Source organism: Ahaetulla prasina, chromosome 7, assembly GCF_028640845.1.
Source record: "Ahaetulla prasina isolate Xishuangbanna chromosome 7, ASM2864084v1, whole genome shotgun sequence".
NCBI lineage: Eukaryota > Metazoa > Chordata > Lepidosauria > Squamata > Colubridae > Ahaetulla > Ahaetulla prasina.
Window position 1 is genome coordinate 64,095,103 of NC_080545.1, and position 25,109 is coordinate 64,120,211.

At 38.5% G+C, this 25,109-nt stretch overlaps 1 protein-coding gene across 1 annotated transcript in view; it reads right to left on the reverse strand.

Moving 5' to 3' along the window:
* The window catches only part of GRIN2B (glutamate ionotropic receptor NMDA type subunit 2B), a 268,549-nt gene that overhangs the window by 150,550 nt on the left and 92,890 nt on the right, over positions 1–25,109 (reverse strand). The window contains exon 2 of the mRNA XM_058191227.1: positions 23,160–23,758. Coding sequence (XP_058047210.1) covers positions 23,160–23,758 — 599 coding nt within the window. The remainder of the gene's footprint in view (positions 1–23,159; positions 23,759–25,109) is intronic.

Below are 25,109 nucleotides of genomic sequence, written 5' to 3' on the forward strand. Positions count from 1 at the left end.
CCAAATCACAGACTTAAGGCTTCATGATTCTCATGCTACGATAAAAAAAGCGAGGTAAACATTTGCTTTAATGAACCCCTGATTCATCCAAGCACATAATGATTTAATCATTCATATTTACATTCATACATACATTTCAACAGATTCCATACTACACAGACTGAAAAAGCAATAAGCATAAGCTCATTTGCCCACTCAGTAATTTTGCACACAAATGATGCTTCTCATTGCAATTGATAACATTTTTCCTGTTAATATTTTAAAAACTAATGACTTAACAGTATCTTTTCTATATAAAAATATAGAAATTGATAATTCACTAAGAGCAATGTTGGTAAATATTGCATTTTCAAAACAGGTATCAAAAAGACAATATGTAGAGCCCATATAATATTATTAAGAAAAATGCACCCCATTCTTTTTTTTCAGAAAGCACTAAATCCATGCTGAAAAAGAACCATATCAGACCACTTCACAACTGGATGAATACATTTGCCCTGAAGACATTTAAATGTACAATAATAAGTACAGTTTTTTGATATAACTATAATTTATCTACCCCCTTACTTGTATTCAAATTTATTATGCTCTCTTATAAATACCAGCCTGCAAAGGATTTTCCTATTAAGAACTAAAAATCACCTACTTCCATATTTTGGTTATTTTATTTATTTGTATACAGTACAATTTGGAAATTTGTTTCTCAAATATTAGAACTATGTTAATATCCATATATCTATAATGTTGAAATATACCTCTGCATTTTATTTCTGCCAATTTAATTTTAATTTCAATATGCGGTTACTCAAATTCAAATCAATTTATTTCTATTAGAGGGTGCTAGAATTTTTGTGAATAAAATAATTTTATCACCTTAAATATTGAGATCAGTAGGATGTAAAATTAGCTATGATTTCCCAGGTTGTTTTGTTTGGGAAAGAAATTTTTAAAAAATGATTATTCTACCGAGCAGAAATTTGGCAACATCTAAAATTTTAATAAAAACAGTCTAATAATCAAAATGAAGAATTGTACAAAAGGCATTCTCCTGATATGACAATTGTTTTGGAAAATTTAATAGACTTGCGGCCTAAGTAATGGGAAAGCAAATGTTTTGCAGGTCAGATTAGAATCTCACATGATCCTAAACATGCCGCTTACGCATGTATCTCAGTTGTGTTTTCAAAGATAAAAATAGCTGCATAAAACAGAATTGCCTAGATTAATAGCTAGATAATAGGAAGGACTATATTTGTTATTCATATTATTATGAGCAAAGGAATTAATCTAAGTATAAACTGAGAGAAGTATAGATGATAGGAGCCAGATGTTTTTCTTTATTTTCATCCTGTTTTCTACTGATCCTAAATATTTTTGTTCTTTTTCTTTTTTGGCCACCAAGAGGTTTTGAATGCCAATGAGTACTGGCCATCAGTCACCAATTCAACTGCTTATTTTAATTGTCAATCACTTTATATTCCTTAAGGTTAAGATTAGGATTAAGGTCAATTGCTGGTTTATAGTTATTGTTGCAAATTGATATACCCACCAGGTAATCACACAACATAGATATCACATCAATCCATTATGTCCACAATGGGCAATTTGGATAGAAGGTTTGAATATTAATAGTGCGCAAAAAGGAAAAGAAGCATTTTTACTGAGATAAGTCAATAAGCATGGCAGGGGAAGCCTTACCTTCATTTACATACTCTATGCATATAGACATGCACATTAAGATATGTGAATATGGAAAGCACCTAATTTTTTATTCAGATAATAAAATTGGACAAAATGATTATTACTTCAAACCAAGTTCAAACTTCTGTTTTGTGTGTTAATTTGACAGCGGAATTCATTTGATTAGGATCTCATAGTAAAATAGGCTATTAAAGCGACTGGGAAAAGAGTAATATAAATAAGACCTCTTCAAACATAACTAAATCAACACCTGAAGGAAGTAGGACCATAATCCTGGAAGTATAATAATAATTACATCCACACAATATGATATTTTGATTACTAAATACAGAGCATTCCTGTTTCCCAGGCACACCTAGGCACATGTGCATAACATTGCTACCCTTTTCAATGGGTTTATCCATTCATGAAATGATTGTAATATTGAGTACAGCCACCAGTCATTGGTTTAACAGAAGGCCAACTGGTGAAATGCAAGCTGCCTTATCTGTTACTCTCACTGAATTAATTTTTCACTAATTACAACATACTTTCTTCTTTTCTCTGGATAAACAAAGCACTGGATTGCAGTCACTTGATGTTTTTATTTTCTAAATGGGACTGAGAGACACATATTTAGAAAGAAATGGAATGTAGAAAGCTGGCACTTTAGCATTACAACATGCCAACTTTCCTTTTAGAAAAGATTAAATGAAGTTTTTAAAATGCCTAAATGTTCAGGGGGACAGAAAGTCATATCACCTCAGGACCTCAGCTGTTTTTCTTTTGCTCATTCACTTCCAATTATCTCTCTCTTCCCATATTTTACTCCAAAAATTGTCAAGAAAGATAAACTACAAATTAAGAAAATATTTTTTCTAAAGGGCTAAAAAGAATGGGCGAAGAAAGATCTGTTGATCATAATGACCCCCTTAAAAGAGATTAAAAGGGAGATTGATGATGAAACAGGAGGCTAAAGCTTGAACACAGAATGGTACAAACCTGAATTGGGTAAAGTAGATTAGAATTTAGAAAAAAATAGTACCATATAATTTGATGATTTCTCAACCAGAAAAAATAGGTAAGAATGTGAACAGAGAAATGTGAAGGAAAGTAATTAGGAAGAGTGGATGCATGAGGACTGCATCATAAAATAAATATATGAAGGGAAATGAATGGGTTGAGAAGAAGTAGAAGATGGAAAGAGTGAGAAAGAGTTAGTGAGATCTTCAAAAAAAATCTGTGAAAAAATTAAAGCAAAAGAATACAGGATACAGATATGGTGGAAAAATAAAGGAGGGAAAGATGGAAAGAACTAGATGTAAATGGTGTAAGTGTGAACTAGATACAGTTAGACTTCCTTTTCATTTCTTTTTCTTATTGTGAGTTTAATTTCTTTTGCTTACTACAACTAACTTCTTCATTTTGCATAACAGTTTAACTCAGAAGGAAATACAATGGCATGCTTTAGTATAGCCAACATAAGATATACAATTTACACATAAAAGGATTATACTGATAACCCTTCATTTCTATTTCTTGGAAAATCTTATTTCTTCTAAAGGGCTAAAAAGAATGGGCGAAGAAAGATCTGTTGATCATAATGACCCCCTTAAAAGAGATTAAAAGGGAGATTGATGATGAAACAGGAGGCTAAAGCTTGAACACAGAATGGTACAAACCTGAATTGGGTAAAGTAGATTAGAATTTAGAAAAAAATAGTACCATATAATTTGATGATTTCTCAACCAGAAAAAATAGGTAAGGATGTGAACAGAGAAATGTGAAGGAAAGTAATTAGGAAGAGTGGATGCATGAGGACTGCATCATAAAATAAATATATGAAGGGAAATGAATGGGTTGAGAAGAAGTAGAAGATGGAAAGAGTGAGAAAGAGTTAGTGAGATCTTCAAAAAAAATCTGTGAAAAGATTAAAGCAAAAGAATACAGGATACAGATATGGTGGAAAAATAAAGGAGGGAAAGATGGAAAGAACTAGATGTAAATGGTGTAAGTGTGAACTAGATACAGTTAGACTTCCTTTTCATTTATAACATAACATAACATCAGAGTTGGAAGGGACCTTGGAGGCCTTCTAGTCCAACCCCCTGCCCAGGCAGGAAACCCTACACCATCTCAGTCAGATGGTTATCCAACATTTTCTTAAAAATTTCCAGTGTTGGAGCATTCACAACTTCTGAAGGCAAGTCGTTCCACTTATTAATTGTTCTAACTGTCAGGAAATTTCTCCTTAGTTCTAAGTTGCTTCTTTCTTTGATCAGTTTCCACCCATTGCTTCTTGTTCTACCCTCAGGTGCTTTGGAGAACAGCCCGACTCCCTCTTCTTTGTGGCAGCCCCTGAGATATTGGAACACAGCTATCATGTCTCCCCTAGTCCTTCTTTTTGTTAAACTAGACATGCCCCGTTCCTGCAACCGTTCTTCATATGTTTTATCCTCCAGTCCCCTAATCATCTTTGTTGCTCTTCTCTGCACTCTTTCTAGAGTCTCAACATCACATCGTGGCGACCAAAACTGGATGCAATATTCCAAGTGTGGCCTTACCAAGGCATTATAAAGTGGTACTAGCACTTCACGTGATCTTGATTCTATCCCTCTGTTTATGCAGCCCAGAACTGTGTTGGCTTTTTTAACAGCTGCTGCACACTGCTGGCTCATATCTAGATGGTTATCCACTAGGACTCCAAGATCCCTCTCACAGGTACTACTATTGAGCAAGGTACCACATATACGGTACTGGTGCATTTTGTTTTTTTGGCCTAAATGTAGAACCTTACTTTTTTCACTGTTGAATTTCATTTTGTTAGATAGCGCCCAATGTTCGAGTCTGTCAAGATCTTTCTGTAACTTGAGCCTATCTTCTGGAGTGTTGGCTATTCCTGCCAGCTTGGTGTCATCTGCAAATTTGATGAGTTCCCCATCTATCCCCTCGTCCAAGTCATTGATGAAGATGTTGAAGAGTACTGGGCCTAAAACAGAGCCTTGGGGTACTCCACTGCATACTTCCCTCCATGTGGATGTAGTTCCGTTGAGGACTACACGTTGAGTGCGGTTGGTCAGCCAGTTACGAATCCATCTGGTGGTGGTGCTGTCTAACCCACATTTCTTTTTCTTATTGTGAGTTTAATTTCTTTTGCTTACTACAACTAACTTCTTCATTTTGCATAACAGTTTAACTCAGAAGGAAATACAATGGCATGCTTTAGTATAGCCAACATAAGATATACAATTAACACATAAAAGGATTATACTGATAACCCTTCATTTCTATTTCTTGGAAAATCTTATTTTTTTCTAGAAGGTTTTCATCTACTAATTCTAGAAGAATGACTAAGTAAAGTTAACAATAGCTACTGTTGACTTAAAAAGAAACACTATTTATATATTTTCTTCAGCATAACAATGCCCCAGTTAAGCTTAACATTTGATAAATTATGGTAATATAATGCTAATTAACAATATTAATAACACAACCTTCCCATACGAATGATTTGTTGACCTTGAATACAGATTTCTATTTCTGTCATTGGGATTTGATCTCATTGAATATCAATTCATGCAATCAAATCATAGTGTTGGGAATGTAAACTGAAGAGTGCACAGTATATCTGCGTGTGTGTGACTGCATGTACATTCATACATGAATATACACAGGGAGCAAGAATGTAAAAAATAGATTGTTTATTGTTTCACCATTAGAATAACCATTTACTTAAGGATGAGAAAGAGGAGGCAGCATCATGGGGAAACAAGGATATAGATTAAAATAATTTTCAACTTTTAATTTAATCTGATTTTAGATTGCAATGAAACCTGCAATTTTCTAAATTCAATTTTTTAAAATTTGTTTTGTGCAGCTCCAAGCCAGGGGTGGGCTTCAAAAATTTTAGCAAGGGATTCTCTGCCCGGTTACTGGGTGGGCGTAGCCATGGTAGGCATGGCCTAGTCAGCCTCCTGCAGCACGGCAAGGGGGGCATTTTTGCCCTCCCCAGGCTCTGAAGGCTTTCCTCGAGCCTCCGGGAGGGCAAAAACAGTCTCCCCAGGCTCTAGAGGCCCCCTGGAGGCCAGAAATGTTTCCGGCTTTCCCAAACTTCTGGTAGACCCATTTTTCGTCCTCTCCAAGCCTCCACATGTGCTCTGCACTTACCTGCATTGAAAATGGGCTGTGTGGGGACTCCTGGGAGGGGTGAGGTGGGGTGGGTGGGGCCAGCCAGGAGTGGGACGTGGGGGTTCTCTGAACTACACAGAATCTTAACTAGAGGTTCTCCCAAACCCCTGCGAACCCCCAGCAGCGAACCCCTAATCCTAGCCAATGTATATCTTTATCCCAAATTTCTCTTAAAGTATAATATAATTATTTATTCATATAATAAGTTATTATATGAATAAATTAAGCAGTTCAAGAAGGCATTTATTTTAATTTATTTGAACATGTATCCATTTGGTAATATTAACTAAACAAACAGGTGAGAGTGAGACTATTTTTATGCCCTGCTCCTTGTGGTCTTCTTTTCTTTTTTCCAGCATGTCTGACAAGAATGAAGTTAAAAGAGTAGAATTCTTGAAACTATTTTGCTAATCTACATCAAGGTACTAATTACTATGACAGTAATAATATCATCTTTATACACTGTTCTCCCTTATTCTCAGCCTCAAGTTTATTATTCTCAGCCTCAAGTTTATAATTAGAACTGCAGAAAAAATAATTGCTACAACTTGCCTTCCATTGAGGACCTGTATACTGCACGAATCAAGAAGAGGGCCGTGAAAATATTTGCAGATCCCTCGCATCCTGGACATAAACTGTTTCAACTCCTACCCTCAAAACGATGCTATAGAGCACTGCACACCAGAACAACTAGACACAAGAACAGTTTTTTCCTGAAGGCCATCACTCTGCTAAACAAATAATTCCCTCAACACTGTCAGACTATTTACTGAATCTGCACTACTATTAATCGTTTCATAGTTCCCATCACCAATCTCTTTCCACTTATGACTGTATGACTATAACTTGTTGCTGGCAATCCTTATGATTTACATTGATATATTGATCATCAATTGTGTTGTAAATGTTGTACCTTGATGAACGTATCTTTTCTTTTATGTACACTGAGAGCATATGCACCAAGACAAATTCCTTGTGTGTCCAATCACACTTGGCCAATAAAAAAATTCTATTCTATTCTATTCTATTATTATAAATGTTTGCAAGTGATTTTAGAGTTCTGATGATGAATAGAAGGGTAATTTTATAACTCTATGTTCTATTAATAGAAGGTACTCATAAGTATCAAAACAGAAGTCAACAATTGCTTTTAAATCACTAGATTGGATCTCAGCATGTCCCCCGCAAAGTAGATCTATTAAAACCAAGTAATCCTATGGATTTCAATGGATATACTCTAAGCATGACCATATCTTTATTATATACACAAGTCCTCAAAACAACATTTTTGTCTCTTAGATTCTGAAGCTGTAATTATCATTAGAAATCCTGATTCATTAATGAAATACTGTAAAAAATTTCTAAGTGCTGATAATCACCAAATGCAGTCCAATTAGCATTCAAACAATCCAAACAGTTTTTAGCACCTTCATGTAGAATAATAGTCATGACATTCTGAAAACAAACAGGCTCCTAGTATTCTTGTTGAATTCAGCCACCTAGCCATTTCAAAATTATTCATAAAATGTCACAATATAATTAAGTGAATGTTTTTCCCTTCTAGCCTCAGTACTATTTGAAAAATTACCATTGCAGTTGTGGGTGATTTGTGTGGAGAAAACTTTGTATCAAAAATATGCATACCAATCATTGTTAAATTGATAAACAAGTAATCAGTCAATACTTTGGGCTAAAACTGTTTTTTAAAAAGGAATTGCTTAAAGATCTCTATAATAACTATTTATCCCATCTGTGATGCATCATTACTGTAACCTTTCATCAGTGAGGTTCTATTAATGATATAGTCTGATTATTTTCAGTTCTATAGATTGTGCCAATGCTTCCTCACTACTTCTTTAATCCAACAGTGAAACCATTTAATCCTAGAGATCTAAAGATTCTAAATATATTTTGCAGGTTTTGGGTAATGCCTGTTACTGATCCTTGCATTGAGCCCCTTCATTTATTTGTTTTGTTCAGTGTTCTGAGCATCACAAAGCAACCAAATGTAGCCATCCATTTAAATTTCCATAATATCCTCAATCTAACTTCATTCTGAAGCTTGTAAACAATTAAAGGGGTGACTAGATCCAATTATCCTGCATTGCTTTGAATGCTGGCAATGTAAGGACAAGAATAAGGCCCGCCAAAGGGCACTTTAGATTAGAAGCTGATGGGATCATCAATAACCAAGTGGAAGAAAGCTTGGAAACCCTGTAACTTCCATTTCAAGTGTTTTGACAGAAGAAAAGAGAAGCAGTGTATAATTGAAAATGCTAAGAAAAAATAATTAGCTAAGGATTAAAGTAATACCACATACTTACATATTGTGATGTTAGATGTTCTCAAAACAGGATGGAAATCAGGGCAAAGTATTTTATTCCATAGATATGGCTACCTCATCAATTTACTGTGAAGCTGATATATTCAAAATATAAAATAATATGACCATAATTTATACATGTAACATATAGGATATATAAATAATGCAAAATATGATATAATAAGAATGTAGTAAACTGTGTGAAAGTAACAAGCTTGTTAAATATGGGTTGTTGGTTTTTTGCTAAAAATAATTACATCATCCATAACATTCTGATAATAAATTAATGGTAATTATCTCAGTTCCATATACAGAATTTTTTTGGAATTTAAAAAAACTACAATAGTATAAAAATAAAACCTAATGTCCAATTTTGCTTAGACTATCCATACTACCTTTGAGCCACTTCCAGGGATCCATAATGATGAACTGATTGATGTCCCTCTAAAAGAGGGACATCATTGCCACATCATTGACACATTGCCATGGAAATAGTGTCCAATTGCAGGAATCGGCAGCTGAAATCTAACTCCAGAGGGATCCTCAGGTTAGTCACAGGCACTCCATGTGGTTGTTTTGAGTGAGTGAGTGAGTGGGTGGGTGGGTGGGTGGGTGGGTGAGTGGATGGCAGGAACTATGTTTTTGTGATCACTTTGGGGTCAGCTGGGAATGGCAGGATTCTCATTGTGCTTATAAGCCACTAATGTTGCCTATATAAACTCTGAGTTCAACTGACTCCTTTTATTATTTTACACCTTATTTCTTATTCTTTGGTTTTCTTTAAACATTATGAACTTCAGACTAGTAAGTGATATTGAAATCCCTGGGTGAGTCTCCTTCAATCCTTAAAAAAACCCTTTAAGGGTTGTATTTTTAAAAAAATATACACCAAGAGGAAGATTATTATTGGCTTTATAAAGTCACATGGATTAAGGATTCCAATGAGCTTGATTTAAGATTTTGATGTTGATTGAAAGGATCCTCTCCCATGAGAAAGATCTCTGCTTATATTCTGTACTGACAAAAAGTCTTTGAAGATTAGACATTAGAGGCACCCGATGACTCCTTTGAAAGAAGCATATGACTTATGGCAACAGGAGGTTTTGGAACTATTTAACTCTTTTCTACCATCTGCTGATATAATTGCAGAGAATCAAGTTCCAATGAATAAAGTAATTTACAGGTAGAATTAAAAATTATAGCTTACATGAAAGAGATAGAAATAATGGATTTAGAAATGAAAATCATGACTTAAAAATTGAAAAAGTAATATAGTAAATACAGTACAATACAAATAGTAAATCAGGTGAGTTATTTGGATTATTTCTTTATACTGAATTTACAAAAGGATTTCCTGTAGTTGCTAAACTGAAATATAAAGAAGGCTTGATAAAGATGAAAAGAAGAACTTCAAGAGAAGACAAGAGTATGAGAAGGCAGATATTAGAATTTCTTTGAGAACTTTAAATACTTTTCCAAAAGAAGAAAGACTATAAAATTGATTTATTTGACCAAAGTTAAAATAATGGGCTGTTATGGTGGGGGGGAAGTTTAATGGCTTCTTGATTAAGATTGGATGACAATGGTTACTTCTGGTACTATTTAATTATTTTTGAGTGAGACTGAATTTTGATCATTTGAACAGAGGAAATGAGGTTTGTTTAAAAGGAAAAGAAGGATTCAGATTGAGTATAATAGATGCAATTTATAGTGCTTATGTAGTTATTTCTAATAAACCTTTATTTTTGCTGTTTAATAGGGAGAGCTGAGGTTTTAGGGAAGGGTACACATATCTCAGGTGAGATATGGAATGAAGAGTTTTTAGTTTATTTTAATAGATATTGCTAAATTCTTAATTTTGATTATACTTCTTGGGGATGAATGGAGAAGTTTCTTTTTCTATTTTTTCCTTTTTTCTGCTCTTTTTCCTTTTTTCATTTTAACATACCTTTATTTAGTTTTATAAGTTTTACTTATATATAAGGTAACCTTTTATAAAATTATTGAAAAAAGGCTACCTTTTAAGACTACCTTTAATTAACAGAATAACAGAGTTGTAAGGGATCTCAGAGGTCTTTTAGTCCAACCTAGTAGGAGATCCTATACCCGTGATGGCGAACCTATGGCACGCATGCCAGAGGTAACATGCCAAGCCCTCTCTGAGGGCCCCTAAGCTATTGTCAGCTGCCCTTCCAGGTTCCGGTGCACACAAGTGTGCCGTGCGCGCACACCAGAACCTGGAAGAGAGCAGCTGGCCGGTGCTCATATGTGCTGGACCAGCTGGCCGGCGCGCATTCACACGATGGAACTCAGAAGAGCAGCTGACCACTGCACACATGCACACTGGGCAGCTGCTCTCTTCCAGGTTCCGGCGTGCACTTGCACTGTCCAATTCCGGCACTCAGTGCCAAAAAGGTTAACTATCACTGTCCTACACCATTCCAGAGATGTGGCTGTCCAGACTCTTCTTAAAAGCTTCCAGTGATGGAGCACTCACAACTTCTGAAGGCAAATCATTCCACTGGTTAATTGTTCTCACTGTCAGGAAATTTATCCTTAGTTCTAAGTTGCTTCTCTCCTTGATTTATTTCCATCCATTGTTTATTTTCTTGCCTTCAGGTGCTTTGGAAAATAGATTGATTCTTTGTGGCAGCCCCTTAAATATTGAATACTGCTATCATGTCATCCCTAGTCCTTTTTTTTTTATTAGGCTAAACATGCCCAATTCTTGCAACTGTTCTTCATATGTTTTAGCCGCCATCCCCCTAATCATCTTTGTTGCTCTTTTCTGCACTCTTTCCAGAGTCTCAACATTGTGTATATAATATAGTGACCAAAACAGGAGGCAATATTCTAAATATGGTATTACCAAGGCCTTATAAAATAGCACTAATATTTTACATAATCTCAATTCTACTCTTCTGTTAATGCAACCTAGGATTGCATTGGCTTTTTTTGCACCTGCAGAACACTGCTGGCTCAAATTTAAGTGATTGTCCACTAGACTCCAAGATTCCTCTCACAGCTACTGCTATTGAATCAATTTTACATAACCTGTACCGTACATTTCATTTTTCTTGCCTAAGTGTAAAACCTTACTTTTCTCTACATTGAATTTCATTTTGTTAGATAGCACCCAATGTTCAACTCTGTCGAGATTCATCTGGCTCTTTTACCTATCTTCTGTGGTGTTGGCTATTCCTGCCAGTTTAGTGTCATTTGCAAATTTGATGAGTTCCCTTTCTATTCCCTCATCTAAATCGTTTATGAAGATGTTGAACAGTACAGGGCCTAAAATAGAACCTTGGGATAGCCCACTGCTTACTACCCTACATGCAGATATGGTTTCATTTTCCCCCAAGTTGATTTTTTTTAAAAAGTTTCATCTTTTCATACATTTTGTATTTTTTCTTTATTGCATATAGTTTGTCTATTCATTTTCACAAATCTCTAAGGTGATGGTCACTATTCAAATTATTATGGCAAATGTCAGACCTTTTAAATCTGTTTGCTTATGAGAAAGAAAAACATATACTGCAAATGCTGTTCAGTATAACTACTAAGATAAATGATACAAACAGTCAAAATGAAACAGACAATTAAATACATTTTTCCTCCTATATTAAATTTTTCAGTGTCATCCCTGTATCAAAATTATAGAGCTCTTTGAATGAAAAAGCATTATTTAGCCTATGGATATGACTCTCAAAACCCACCTAGATACTAAGAACTGAAGAAAGAATTCAAACCCACCACATGAAAACATGTTTTCTTAAAACTTGGATGAATGGTTTCTATGTATGTTTCTAGAATGTAGCTATCTGACATTCTACAAAAGTATTGAGCTGCATCTCCAATTGTCTCTAGCTAAAACAAGCATGTTGGATGTAGGAACATGTTGTAGTCAAAAAATAACCTCAAAGACATCAGGTTTCAGAATGTTCCAATAATGTGTTATTCTTGTAAAGTCATCAGGGCTGGTAAAATGGTAAAATGCATGATTTAAAAAATTGTATGCTAATGCTGCCCACACTCCTGAATTACATGGAATTCATCATATTTTGCAATGCTGAAGAGTTATATCAGAAAATAATAGATATTAATTATATATATTGACATTAAAGCTCTCTGCCCAAACAAGCACGGTAATAGGAACCACTAACATCCTGTGCAAAACCCTCAAACAGTCCTCTGGAAGAGGACATGAGATAGAGGATGACACCTTCCATCCACAAGGTTGAGAAGGGAATATCTATCTCTGTGTGTATGTGTGTATTCCAGTTTAATGAAGCAGTTTGCTTCATTTTCTAGCATTTAACATTTAAAATAAATGACTGTTGCATTATGATCTAAACTGATCAACATGCTCAAACAGATACTTAATTCAATTTTACATATATATGTTAATGTATATATAATATTTGTCTAATATATAAATATATTATATATTATATTTATATATAATAAAATGTTACATAATGTTATTATGTAACATTACATATATACATAATATATATATAAAATTGAATTAAGTATCTGAGCATGTCGATCAATTTAGATCATAATGCAACAGCCATTTACTTTAAATGTTAAATGCATATAAAGTGGAAGAGGCCTAGAAAATGAAGCAAACTGTTTATTCCAGGGGTATCAAACTCAAGGCCTGGGGGCCAGATTCTGCCTGCAGGGTGGCCCATGGGGCTACCCTGGAAACAGTGAAGGACTGGCCCATCGTGCCTCTGCAAAAAAAAAAAAAAAGCTCAGGAGCCTGTTTTTGCTGGCAGAGACCTTGGGCTACCACAGATGCCCCCGACATGAGTGACATCAAGCTGCCCATGCCCACCATGGTCACGCCCCCCAGTCCCCCCGAGGTCAAACACAACCCTGATGTGACCCTCAATGAAATCAAGTTTGATACCACTGGTTTAGTCGAACTGTGAACCTATAAAGTAAGGGATTTCTGGACACTAAGTTCTAGCTCAGGGGTCTGCAAACTTAAACACTCAAAGAATCATTTGGACCCATTTCCCATAGAAAAGAAAACACTGGAAGCCACAAAACCTGGGTGGGTGTGGGCAACTTAACATCAGCCACTCTGATGCCCACTCTGGTGGGCATGGCCAATTTGATGTCACTCACCCAGTCACATGACCTTCCAGTCATGCCTACCCAGGTTTTGTGCCTTCCGGTGTTTTCTTTGCTGTGGGAAACGAACCCCCCCCCTCTCTGAGTTGATGAACAAAATGGCAAAACTACTTTCAGGATTTTCAGGGACACATTTCACCCTTAAAATACACAACATCTCTCTCTCTCCCTCTCTCTCTCTCCCCCCCCCTCTCTCTCCTGGAGGAGGGGGGAAGGACCCTTGAACTGGTGCTGGGTAATGGGAATCTGATGTCCGGAGGCCAACAAGCCCAGGAGCAGTGCACCGAAGACCAAGTGGCCGGTGGGGAGGTGGGGCATCACAACACCAGCAGCTCTGAAGGAAAAGCAACTGACATCTGGGAGGCGAGAGCAAGCCCACTACAATGCTGCTCTTGCTAGGGGCAAGTGAGGGAGGTATTGTAATGGGATCTAGGAGGAGGGGACTCCGTCACCCCCACTCTGAAGCACGCTAAATTTTACTGTGCTGTGCAAGGTGCTGTGAGAACAGCAACAGAAATGCACCGCGACAAAGGCGGAATGCTGTTTCAAGCAAAGGCAAGTGCAGGGGTGCTTCTCTCCTGCACTAAGGCTCCACCCATTTCCACCACCGCAACAGGGCGACAGCTCTTTCATCCCTCTGCCGTGACAGGGTGACAGATAACTGCAGCAAAGGGATGAACGAGCCACATGTGGCTCTGCAGCCACGGGTTGCCAACACCCATTCTAGATGAACCAGATGCTACACTGAGCACTTCCAATATTTGTACTGATGTTCCTCATAACCAGAAACTACTTTTCTTTGATATGTGAGTTTCAGAGGACATACCAAGCTGATCTCTTGATAAATCAGCTTTTTAAGTGAAAATGTACTGGGGTGGGGGATGAAAAGAGGTTTTAGAACTATTCAAGAAGCCATAGCAACATAGCAACTTCTATTTTTATATCATGAAATATAGTTAAAAGCAACATTGTGAGCAGCAAGGAATGTCAATTAATAAAATGAAAAACAGGCCTGTGTGTTCTTTCAAAGATCAAATTATTTTACAGGACACAAAATTATCAACAGCTATTTACTTAAGTGGCATGGCTATTTACTGTTTTCACTATATTATTCTGAAGTTTTGGGACAATTGTATAAGCTCACGGGACCATAAGCATTTTGCTTACCAAAAAGGAGGTGTTACATGTCATTTAAAGAGAGTCTTCTCATGTAAAGTGTTCAGTGAATATTCAGAGGAGATACACTGTGTGCACAATTATTAGGCAGGTTGTATTTTGGAGGATTAATTTTATTATTGAACAACTACAGTGCTCTCAGTTAATCCAAAATAAACCTCAAATCTGAATATTTAAGAAAGTAAAAGTGATGTTTTGGCTTTATTAGGAGAATATCTATATGTGCATAATTATTGGGCCATTATTAGTGTGCAGAATTCTTATGCGACTAAATGAAAAACTAAAATTTGCCCATAGCACTCAATTTATTTGAATCTGTTAAAGTGAGAATAATAAACAAACAACTCAAAATGTACAAATAAACATTTCTGACATGCAGCAGCAACCACAGCCTCCCTGACACTGTTTAGAGAGATGTACTGTTTTCCTTCACCGTAAATCTGCCATTTAAGAAGGGCCCACAACTTCTCAATACAGTTTAGGTCAGGTGAAGAAGGGGGCCAGGTCATTGTTCTTTCATCTTTAAGGACTTTACTGGCTAGCCACACAGTGGAGTACTTCAATGCCTGCTATGGATTATTCTCCTGCATAAAAATCCTGATCTTCTTGAAAGTTGCAGACTTTTTCTTGTACCACTGCTTGAAGAAAGTGTTTTCTAAAAACCAACGGTAGGTTTGGAAGTTGATTTTGAGTCCATCTTCAACCCGAAAAGATCCAACTAGCTAATACCAGTCCACAACAGTGCCCCACCTCCATCTTGCTGGTGTCTGTGTTGAAGTGGATGTGCCCGTTACTGATCCAGCCATGGGCTCATCCATCCGGTCCATCAAGAGTCACTCTCATCAGTCCATAAAATATTTGAAAAATCTGTCTTCAGATATTTTTTGACCCAGTCTTGCCATTTTAACTTATGTGTCTTGATCAGTGGTGGTCGGGTTTCAGCTTTCCTTACCTTGGCCATGTCTCTGAGCACTGAACACCTTGTACTTCTGGGCACTCCAGGTAAACTATAGTTGTGGAATATGACAGCACTGAAGGATAATGGGTTCTTGGTAGCTTTACATTTGATTCTTCTCAAATCTTTGGCAGTTAATGTGCATCTTTTTTTTCTGAACATGTTTCTTGCAACCCTATTGACTATTTGCAACAAAACTTTTGATGGTTCTGTGATCATGCCCCAATATTTTAGCAATTTCAACATCCCTCTGAAAGACAATTTTTAACTTTTCAGAGTTAGTTAAATCTCTTTTTTGTCCCATTTTGCCTGAGGAAATAATAATAATAATAATAATAATAATTTATTTATTTATTTATTTTTCATATTTATATACCGCCCTATCTCCCTAGGGACTCAGGGCGGTTCACAGGCAATTAAAAATACATATAAATACAAACTAAAATGACAATTAAAAAACTTATTCTATAGCCGAAATTTAAAAACAGTATAAATAATAAAAACCCATTTAAAACCAGTAAATTTAAAATCTAATCCAGTCCCGCGTAGATGAATAAGTGTGTTTTAAGCTCGCAACGAAAGGTTCGGAGGTCCGGAAGTTGACGAAGTCCTGGAGGGAGTTCGTTCCAGAGGGTGGGAGCCTCCACAGAGAAGGCCCTTCCCCTGGGTGTCGCCAGACGACACTGCCTAGCTGACGGCACCCTGAGGAGTCCCTCTGTGAGAGCGCACGGTCGGTGGGAGGTATTCGTAGCAGTAGGCGGTCCCAAATAGCCCAGCCCTATGCCATGGAGCGCTTTAAAGATTGTCACCAACACTTGAAGCGCACCCGGAAAGCCACAGGTAGCCAGTGCAGTCTGCGCAGGATAGGTGTCACGGAGCCACGAGGGCTCCTCTATCACCCGCGCAGCCGCATTCTGACTAACTGAGCCTCCGGATGCCCCTCAAGGGGAGCCCCATGTAGAGAGCATTGCAGTAATCCAGACGAGACGTCACGAGGCGTGAGTGACTGTGCATAAGGCATCCCGGTTCAGAAAGGCGAACTGGCGCACCAGGCGAACCTGGTGGAAAGCTCTCCTGAGACGGCCAAGTGGTCTTCAAAAGACAGCCGTTCATCCAGGAGAACGCCCAGATTGCGCACCCTCTCCATCGGGGCCAATGACTCGCCCCCAACAGTCAGCCGAGGACTCAGCTGACTGTACCGGGATGCCGGCATCCACAGCCACTCTGTCTTGGAGGGATTGAGCTTGAGCCTGTTTCTCCCCATCCAGACCCGTACGGCTTCCAAACACCGGGACAGCACTTCGATAGCTTCATTGGGGTGGCCCGGTGTGGAAAAGTACAGCTGGGTGTCATCAGCGTACAGCTGGTACCTCACACCGAAGCCACTGATGATCTCACCCAGCGGCTTCATATAGATGTTGAACAGAGGGGGCGAGAGACCCCCCCCCGGCGCCCCCCCACAAGTGAGGCGCCTCGGGGCCGACCTCTGCCCCCCTGTCAACACCGTCTGCGACCGGTCGGAGAGATAGGAGGAGAACCACCGATAGACGGTGCCTCCCACTCCCAATCCCTCCAACCGGCGCAGCAGGATACCATGGTCGATGGTATCAAAAGCCGCTGAGAGGTCTAATAGGACCAGGGCAGAGGAACAACCCCTATCCCTGGCCCTCCAGAGATCATCCACCAACGCGACCAAAGCCGTCTCCGTGCTGTAGCCGGGCCGGAAACCGGACTGGAACGGGTCTAGATAGACAGTTTCATCCAGGTGCAGGGGAAACTGATATGCCACCATACTCTCTACAACCTTCGCCGCGAAGCGAAGGTTGGAGACCGGACGATAATTACCTAAAACAGCCGGGTCCAGGGAGGGCTTCTTGAGGAGGGGCCTCACCACCGCCTCTTTCAAGGCGGCCGGAAAGACTCCCTCCAACAAGGAAGCACTCGTAATCGCCTGGAGCCAGCCTCGTGTCACCTCCTGAGTGGCCAGCACCAACCAGGAGGGGCACGGGTCCAGTAAACACGTGGTGGCATTCAGCCTACCCAACAACCTGTCCATGTCCTCGGGAGCCACAGGGTCAAACTCATCCCAAACAATATCACCAAGACCACCCTCAGACGCCTCATCTGAATCGCCGCAATTTTGGTCCAGACCGTCTCGAAGCTGAACGATTTTATCGTATAGATAACCGTTAAACTCCTCAGCACGTCCCTGCAACGGGTCATCCCGCTCCCCCTGGTGAAGGAGGGAGCGGGTCACCCGAAACAGGGCGGCTGGGCGGTTATCTGCCGACGCAATGAGGGAGGAGGCGAGCAACGCCGCTTCCCTCAGTGCCACTAGGTAGGTCCTAGTATAGGACCCAACTAGTGTCCGATCAGCCTCTAAACGGCTAGACCTCCAGGAGCTCTCTAGGCGCCTTCTCCGCGCTTCATCCCCTCAGCTCCTCGGAGAACCAAGGAGCCGGTTGGGATCTGCGCCGGGTCAGAGGCCGCAGAGGCACGACACGGTCTAAAGCCCCAGCCGCAGCCCATTGCCAGGCTGCAGCTAGTTCCTCTGCCGTGCCGTGAGCCAGACCTCAGGAAGTGGCCCAAGCTCCGTCCGAACCTCTCCGGGTCCATCAGGCGCCTGGGACGGAACCAACGTAGTGGTTCTGTCTCCCTGCGGTGTTGAGTGGCGGTCAGAAAGTCCAGGCGAAGGAGAGAGTGATCTGACCATGACAAAGGTTCTGTGACTACATCTCTCAAATCCAGATCCTTCAACCACTGACCAGAGATAAAAATAAGGTCCAGTGTGCCACCCCCGATGTGAGTGGGGCCATCCACTACTTGAGTCAGGTCCAAGGTCATGGAAGCCATGAACTCCCGAGCCACTGTCGATGACGAGCCGGCAGATGGCAAGTTAAAGTCCCCCATGACTAAAAGTCTGGGGGTCTCCACTGCCACCCCGGCAAGCACCTCCAGGAGCTCGGGCAGGGCAGCTGTCATGCAGCAAGGAGCCAGGTACGTGACCAGCAAGCCCATCTGACACCTATGACCCCATCTCACAAAGAGGGATTCACACCCAGCAATCTGAGGTACAGTGGTCTCCCTCGGCTCTAGACTCTCTTTAATAACAACCGCCACCCCCCCACCCCTACCCTGGGCCCTCGGCTGATGGAATGCACGGAAACCCGGTGGGCACATTTCGACCAGGGGCACGCCCCCTTCAGTGCCCAACCAGGTCTCCGTAACTAATAATTCCGTAATTATAATAATAATAATAATAATAATTTAATTTGTATACCGCCCTTCTCCCAAAGGACTCAGGGCGGTGAGAAGAAGTGGCCTAATAATTATGCACACCTTGATATAGGGGTTGATCTTCTTAGGCCATATTCTCCCTCATTACACAAATACACATCACCTGATATGCTTATATCCACTAAGCATTCAAGTTTATACAGCTTGGAATGGCGCAGTGGCCTAGAGGTGGAGCTCTCACCTCTCAATCAGGTGGCTATGAGTTCGATCCTAAGTAGAGGCAAATATTTCTCTCTCTGGCACAATGAGAATATATTTGCTGAACAAAACTCTGCATTGGCAACAGGAAGGGCATCCGGTCATTAAACACTCTGCTAGCTCCATTCAGTTGCCCAGACTCCATCCTGCAAGGGATTATGGGATTGTTAAAAGATGATGATGATGATGATGATGATGATGATGATGATGATGATGATGATTCAAGTTTATACAGCTTGGAAAATATGCATAAAAATGATGACATGATCAAAATACTCACTTGCCTAATAACTGTGCAAATTGTGTGTGGGTTCCCTTCATGAAAGGCAGATGGACAAAAAGGAAAAGTACTGAAAGTACAAGACCTTATTCAGGTATATTCCTCAGAAGATTTGGAAAGACAAATAAGACAATAAATTTGGAAGGAAGGTTCTAGGTAGATTTTGGGAAGAGAATAGGTTTCTTTGCAGTAGCATTATTGGGTTTATTATTGGAGACTTTTCCCATCTCCTCCTTCCCCTTCCCTCTTTTTTATTTCTTTGGTCCCAGTCTTGCCTATCATCTCAACTCCTTTCCTGGTCTCTTACCACTTCTGTTGCTGCCACTGCTACAGACCTTTCCTTCCTCCCTGCTCACCAGCTGGCAAAAGAAACATTATGATAATATCATACCACTATAATAGGCAGCCAGAAGCTGCAAATGTATTCATAGTTGCAGCTTCTGACTCATTATACTGGGGATTCTTATGCCTGATATCACTAAAGGCCTTTGGGTCCAACCAAATGATGCCATTCTCTCCAGGATAATAATCCAGGAAAGAAAGTGAGTGGAAGAATAGATCAGATTACGATTTGAAAGGAAGAGAGAAAACTAAGCACCTCCGGGCAGTGCGAAAGGAATCACATGGCAATGCAAGCATTTATGAGACAGCAGCAACAAAATTGTCCCTATTTTTTTTAAGCACTCAACTTTGTTCTTAAAAATTATTGTAACACCTGAAACTATTTCAAAAATTACCATAATTTGGGCACATGGGAGTATTATTATTAAAGTATTTATAAAGTTTATTAAAGGTAGAGGATAAACATGACAACCATATCCCTGCTTTCCAAAGCAACTCAGGGCGGTGGTAGCTCAGGCTGTAAGATAGCCTGTTATTAAAACACAGCAGCCTGCAATTACTGCAGGCTCGAATCCCACCAGGCCCAAGGTTGACTCAGCCTTCCATCCTTTATAAGGTAGGTAAAATGAGGACCCAGATTGTTGGGGGGGGGGCAATAAGTTGACTTTGTAAATATACAAATAGAATGAGACTATTGCCTTACATACTGTAAGCCGCCCTGAGTCTTCGGAGAAGGGCAGGATATAAATGTAAATAAAAAAAATTAAAAAAAACTCTAAATAGGAACAGCTCTTTGCAGTCCCTGGAGTTTGTTTGTTTGTTTGTTTGTTTGTTTGTTTGTTCGTTTAGGGAATTTATATTGCCGCCTATTCACACATGGCAAAGCAAGGTGGCTTACAGAATATAAAACCTCATATAAAAACAATAAAAGTAATAAATATGGGCAGCAAGAAGGACCTTACAGTGTAGTATCAATGAGTAACTATAGAATTTGAATAAGATGTATCTCGAAACTGTTCTTCTTTTTCATTCTGCAGCTCTTGTCTCAGTCAGGAATGTCATCAATCTAGTTCCATGAACTGAGAGGTGGCAGCCCTGCTCTCTTACCCCCATTTAAATTATATGAATGGGAGCTGCTGCTCAAAATAAAAAGACGTGACTGGATATATTTTGCAATCTTTGAAGTCTGCAACAGACTGGATTATAGTCTGCTTTTTCATATTTTTAGTATCCTGGGATGCAACCATGTTCCACCTTCCACTGTATTCCGGGTTAATTGCTAAACAGCAGTGGAATCTTCAAGGAAAGAACAACATTGTAACAGCATAATTAATGTGGGCAATCACAAGGTGTTTTTTCCCCTATAGAAACTTGGTATGGGGACTATAGATTTTCCAAGAAACTAAGCAGCAATATTTTTTTCTGTGGGAAGGACCTTATTATTGTAAGCCATTATATGATGATATTATAAGACATTCATATCATCACATAAAGGCAGCCCACAAACATTGCTCCTTCTTTCCTCATCATCTTGTCAGCAGTTCTCCACATTTATTAAACGGGGCAGAAAAAAGGGCCCCTCATGGAAATAGTTTATGAATAACAGTTTCATTTAAAATTTATAACTTTCTGCTTGCAGTATATGGACTCTTCTTGCCAAAGAGACAGAACCTCCCATATAAGAATATAGTGAGTTTATAATGATGTCTGAAATTTCTTGCTTTGGCAGTTTCAGAGCTTCATCTCTCTCTTGAACCAGAAATGAAAGTGACACTGTATGTATGCATGGCTGCCTTCAAAACCAGCAGCCCCACATTTTCTGCTCTGATCTTCCCATAAACTTGAGGAATCATAAAATATCAGCTATGTCAGCATTATATTGTGAGCCTTTCATTTCACTGACTGCTACTTATAAGGCAAGAAAAACATGTAACCACTAAAAAAATGTAAAACCTCTAACTTTCCTTAGAAAAGAAGCTTAAAACTATGATTGCAATCATTTTTCTCTTACTCACAACATTGAATGTTTGTGCGGGCACCATTTTCTGTGAAAAAAAAATGAACAGAAACTTTGCAAAAAAATCTATTTTACTTCTCATAGAATAAATCTAAGGAGTTCTGTGAATAAAGGATTTTTGATAAATTCTTGTTTGTATATTTCATGGATAACATCTGCTCTTACAAACAACAAAAAACAGAATCTGTCTAATTTGTGCCACACACTAATAAAATATTCCAATAAGAAGGTGATTCTATAAATAGGTGAACACTGGCTTTTATTTCTAGCTAAATATTTTAAAATTTAAGGCCATAATCCTTAACAAAGTTATGGATATGTCTCTCATTGAAATTAGAATCTGATGTTTACTTTCTTAACAATGTGTTCCTGTAACTTCATCCCACAGAGCAGCTGTAATATTACAGGTCTTGGTTATATGACTGAGGTCCAATTGCTCAAAATCTCAAATACCCAGTAGAATTCTGGAAAATTATGCCTACTAAAAACAGATTGTAGCAAAAACCTGTTTGTCCTGCATGCTCCCCTTAGAAGCTGGCTTGACCAAACACCCAGCCAAATCACAGATTCAGTGGCTGAATCCATATTCCAAATGAATAGTAGACTCCTTCTCCGTGAACTTCACTAACTGGAATTAATCTTTCATCCCAGCATGTAAAGTTTTGCTTCTCACTTCAGGGTTAGAAAAAGATCCTGTCTCTCTTGGTACTGTCTACACTAATGTATCATATTGATTGATTTACTAGATATTACTTTATTACATTATAAGTAATGTGAAGCAGAGAACATGCATTATATTCCCTCTCTAAATAAATTTCCCCACAATAACAACTCTGAGGTGGGTCAGGCAGATGGCCTTCATGCATAAACAAGAGTAAAACTCACGATCTCCTGATTTCTAGGCCCACTTTAACCACTATCGATATATCATACTCCAATCCTATCTTTCACACCTACAGGCTGCTTTTTCATACTGACCTGTGGCATTTTTTCTGTGCCAGTCCTGTGCATAATACTTTCTCCTAATGATCTCATTATTCCTGATTTTTTTTTCCTTTCTTAATCTGACTCTTATGTATTCTATGGTATCTGAACCTTGTTCTTATCTCCCTGGTACAACAATTTTTCTTCCTAGGGTCTAGCAGCTTTTTGCTTTGCAGCCATGTTTCTCTATTTAGCATATGTTGCCAAAAATTTATTGTATTAGAGATGGCATTTACAAATCTACCAATTATTTTTTTTAAATGCTTACTTTAAGAGTCTCCTTGATAAATGTTTCCACCGGTTATACTTAATATCTTACAGAAGGACTTGAGAATAGTTCCAGAACAACAGTATAATTTACAACATTAGAAATATGTAATTGTTATCATCCCATCACCAAGAAGTTTGTATTCATATACATATTCCTTATTGCCAAGTATATACTCAATTAGTTTTGCATTGGATAAGAATCATATGTGGGGGGGGGGGGACAGACTCCAAAACTACACAAAAACTCCAACCATTTTAATGAATTTGTGACTAACCAATTTATTATTATATCTATTTCCCTTACCTATTTAACATGTTAGATTGGTAGATCCTCTTGTCTTGTGTATTGTAGCAGCTACTCTTGGGCTCAGGAATAAAGCTATGTTCAGATAGCATATCAGAGGCGGCCGTGGTTATTATGGCTATCCCATCTTTCACTCTGTCACGAAGACCATAGTCCCACTCATCATATGACACAGAGATGAGTCCAGTGGGAAATTCAGACGGAACTGTGTCTGTATCTCCAGCCACCAAACTGGGCACAATCCATGTGTAATCATACCCAGTCAGACCAACAGAGTTAGCCACCTCAAAGATATAAGTGGCCTCTTCCTTAGTACAGTATAGTAAGATGACAGGACTCTGGAGTTTCTTGAGTTGATTCTGGATCTTTGAATCTCCATCATCCAAAGACATGTCCAGCAAGAGCACCTCTTCTAGCTCCCAGCCAACAAAGCTGTTCTCAATAGTGCTACGGACCTTGTTGACAAAATCTTGGTAGCCAGGAAAGTAGGTAGTGACAATGGAGAAAATGTACCAGTCATATTCTTCCATGATATTCAGCATAACAGAAGCTTGTTGTTCTATCGATGGGCCAAACTGGAAGAACATGGATGATTCATCCTATTAGAGGAGAAAAGAGGAGGAAGAAAAGTCAAAAAGAGAACATAATTTTAAAAATTGCTTAATTTCACTGAGATATACAGAGAAGAGGGAAGCTAATGTACTGATTTGCTTTGCATTTAATACATGACTTATGATTACATATAATTATGCATGCACAATCATAAATTTGTGGTTAATTATTTTTAAAACCTGCAATCATATTGGAAAAGATACAATAAATCTTGGTACAATGGCTTCTCGGAAAGCATATAGTCAACAACCAACTTCTCTTCCTCAAGTTCTGCTCAACGTGTATTAAAAAGTATATCATACAGAAAAAAATACTGCAGGGAAAAAAATCAGCTCAAAAACCCCCTTTCATTCTACTTGGAAAGAAAGCAGCAACAAATCTAAGGCAATCACTGACTTTTACATTTTGTTTAATCTAAAGCCCATGTTAATGGTTATAACAAATTATGGGGATCATAAAGATCCTAGATCTTTGTTATTTTTAATAACAAATAGAACAATTTATTTTGCATATTTTCAAAGCAGATGTATATTCCTCCTCAAACTCATAAGCTGCTACTGAAGTATGAATGGACAGCCATACACAGATATTTACTAAATAGAAAATATTATAACTATGAAGCATGCGAGCTAAATATTAAACATATAAGCATTTTTTCCTTAATAAGAATTAATTATTGAGTGTGTGTGTGTACATGCATATACATATATGTATATGTATATACACACACACATACATACATTATATAGTATAAATGCTGACTTAATGTAGAATCAGACAATCTGTTCTATTATTCCAGAGTCAGTGAAAATATCCAAGTATATTCCTTGAGGTAGTAAAAACTCTAGTCTACATTTCCTTCAACTTTTCCTCTGATTTGAGCAGCCTCAGGTTGCCTTTGCATCCTCACATATCAAGTGAATATAGTCAAAAGAAATAGTTATAATTTAGCAATCAACTAATCAATCATACCCAGTCTAGAATGCTACAGGAAAAGAGAGAGTATTTCAAATCTCATGGATAAGTTAAAAACAGACAGATGGAAGTTTTTTTTTAGATTCTATTTGTTTGCATATAAAATGTTACCTGGATAAAACCACAAAAAAGGGGCATGGTAGTTTTTCCATAAGACCTTTTCAGATGTTAATAGAACATGGGAAGAAGGGATAGATGAAGAAGATAGAAAAGAAACAGTCATTTGGCTTCTCCTATTGCCAGTCTTCAAAGAAAAAGGTAGCAAAATATTTGAGAGCTGGCTGCTGGGTAGTTATAATTTATGAGATTAAGGTAGCATAAAAATAAATGAGAGTACCAATAACAGGTGCACCTTTTTCTCCT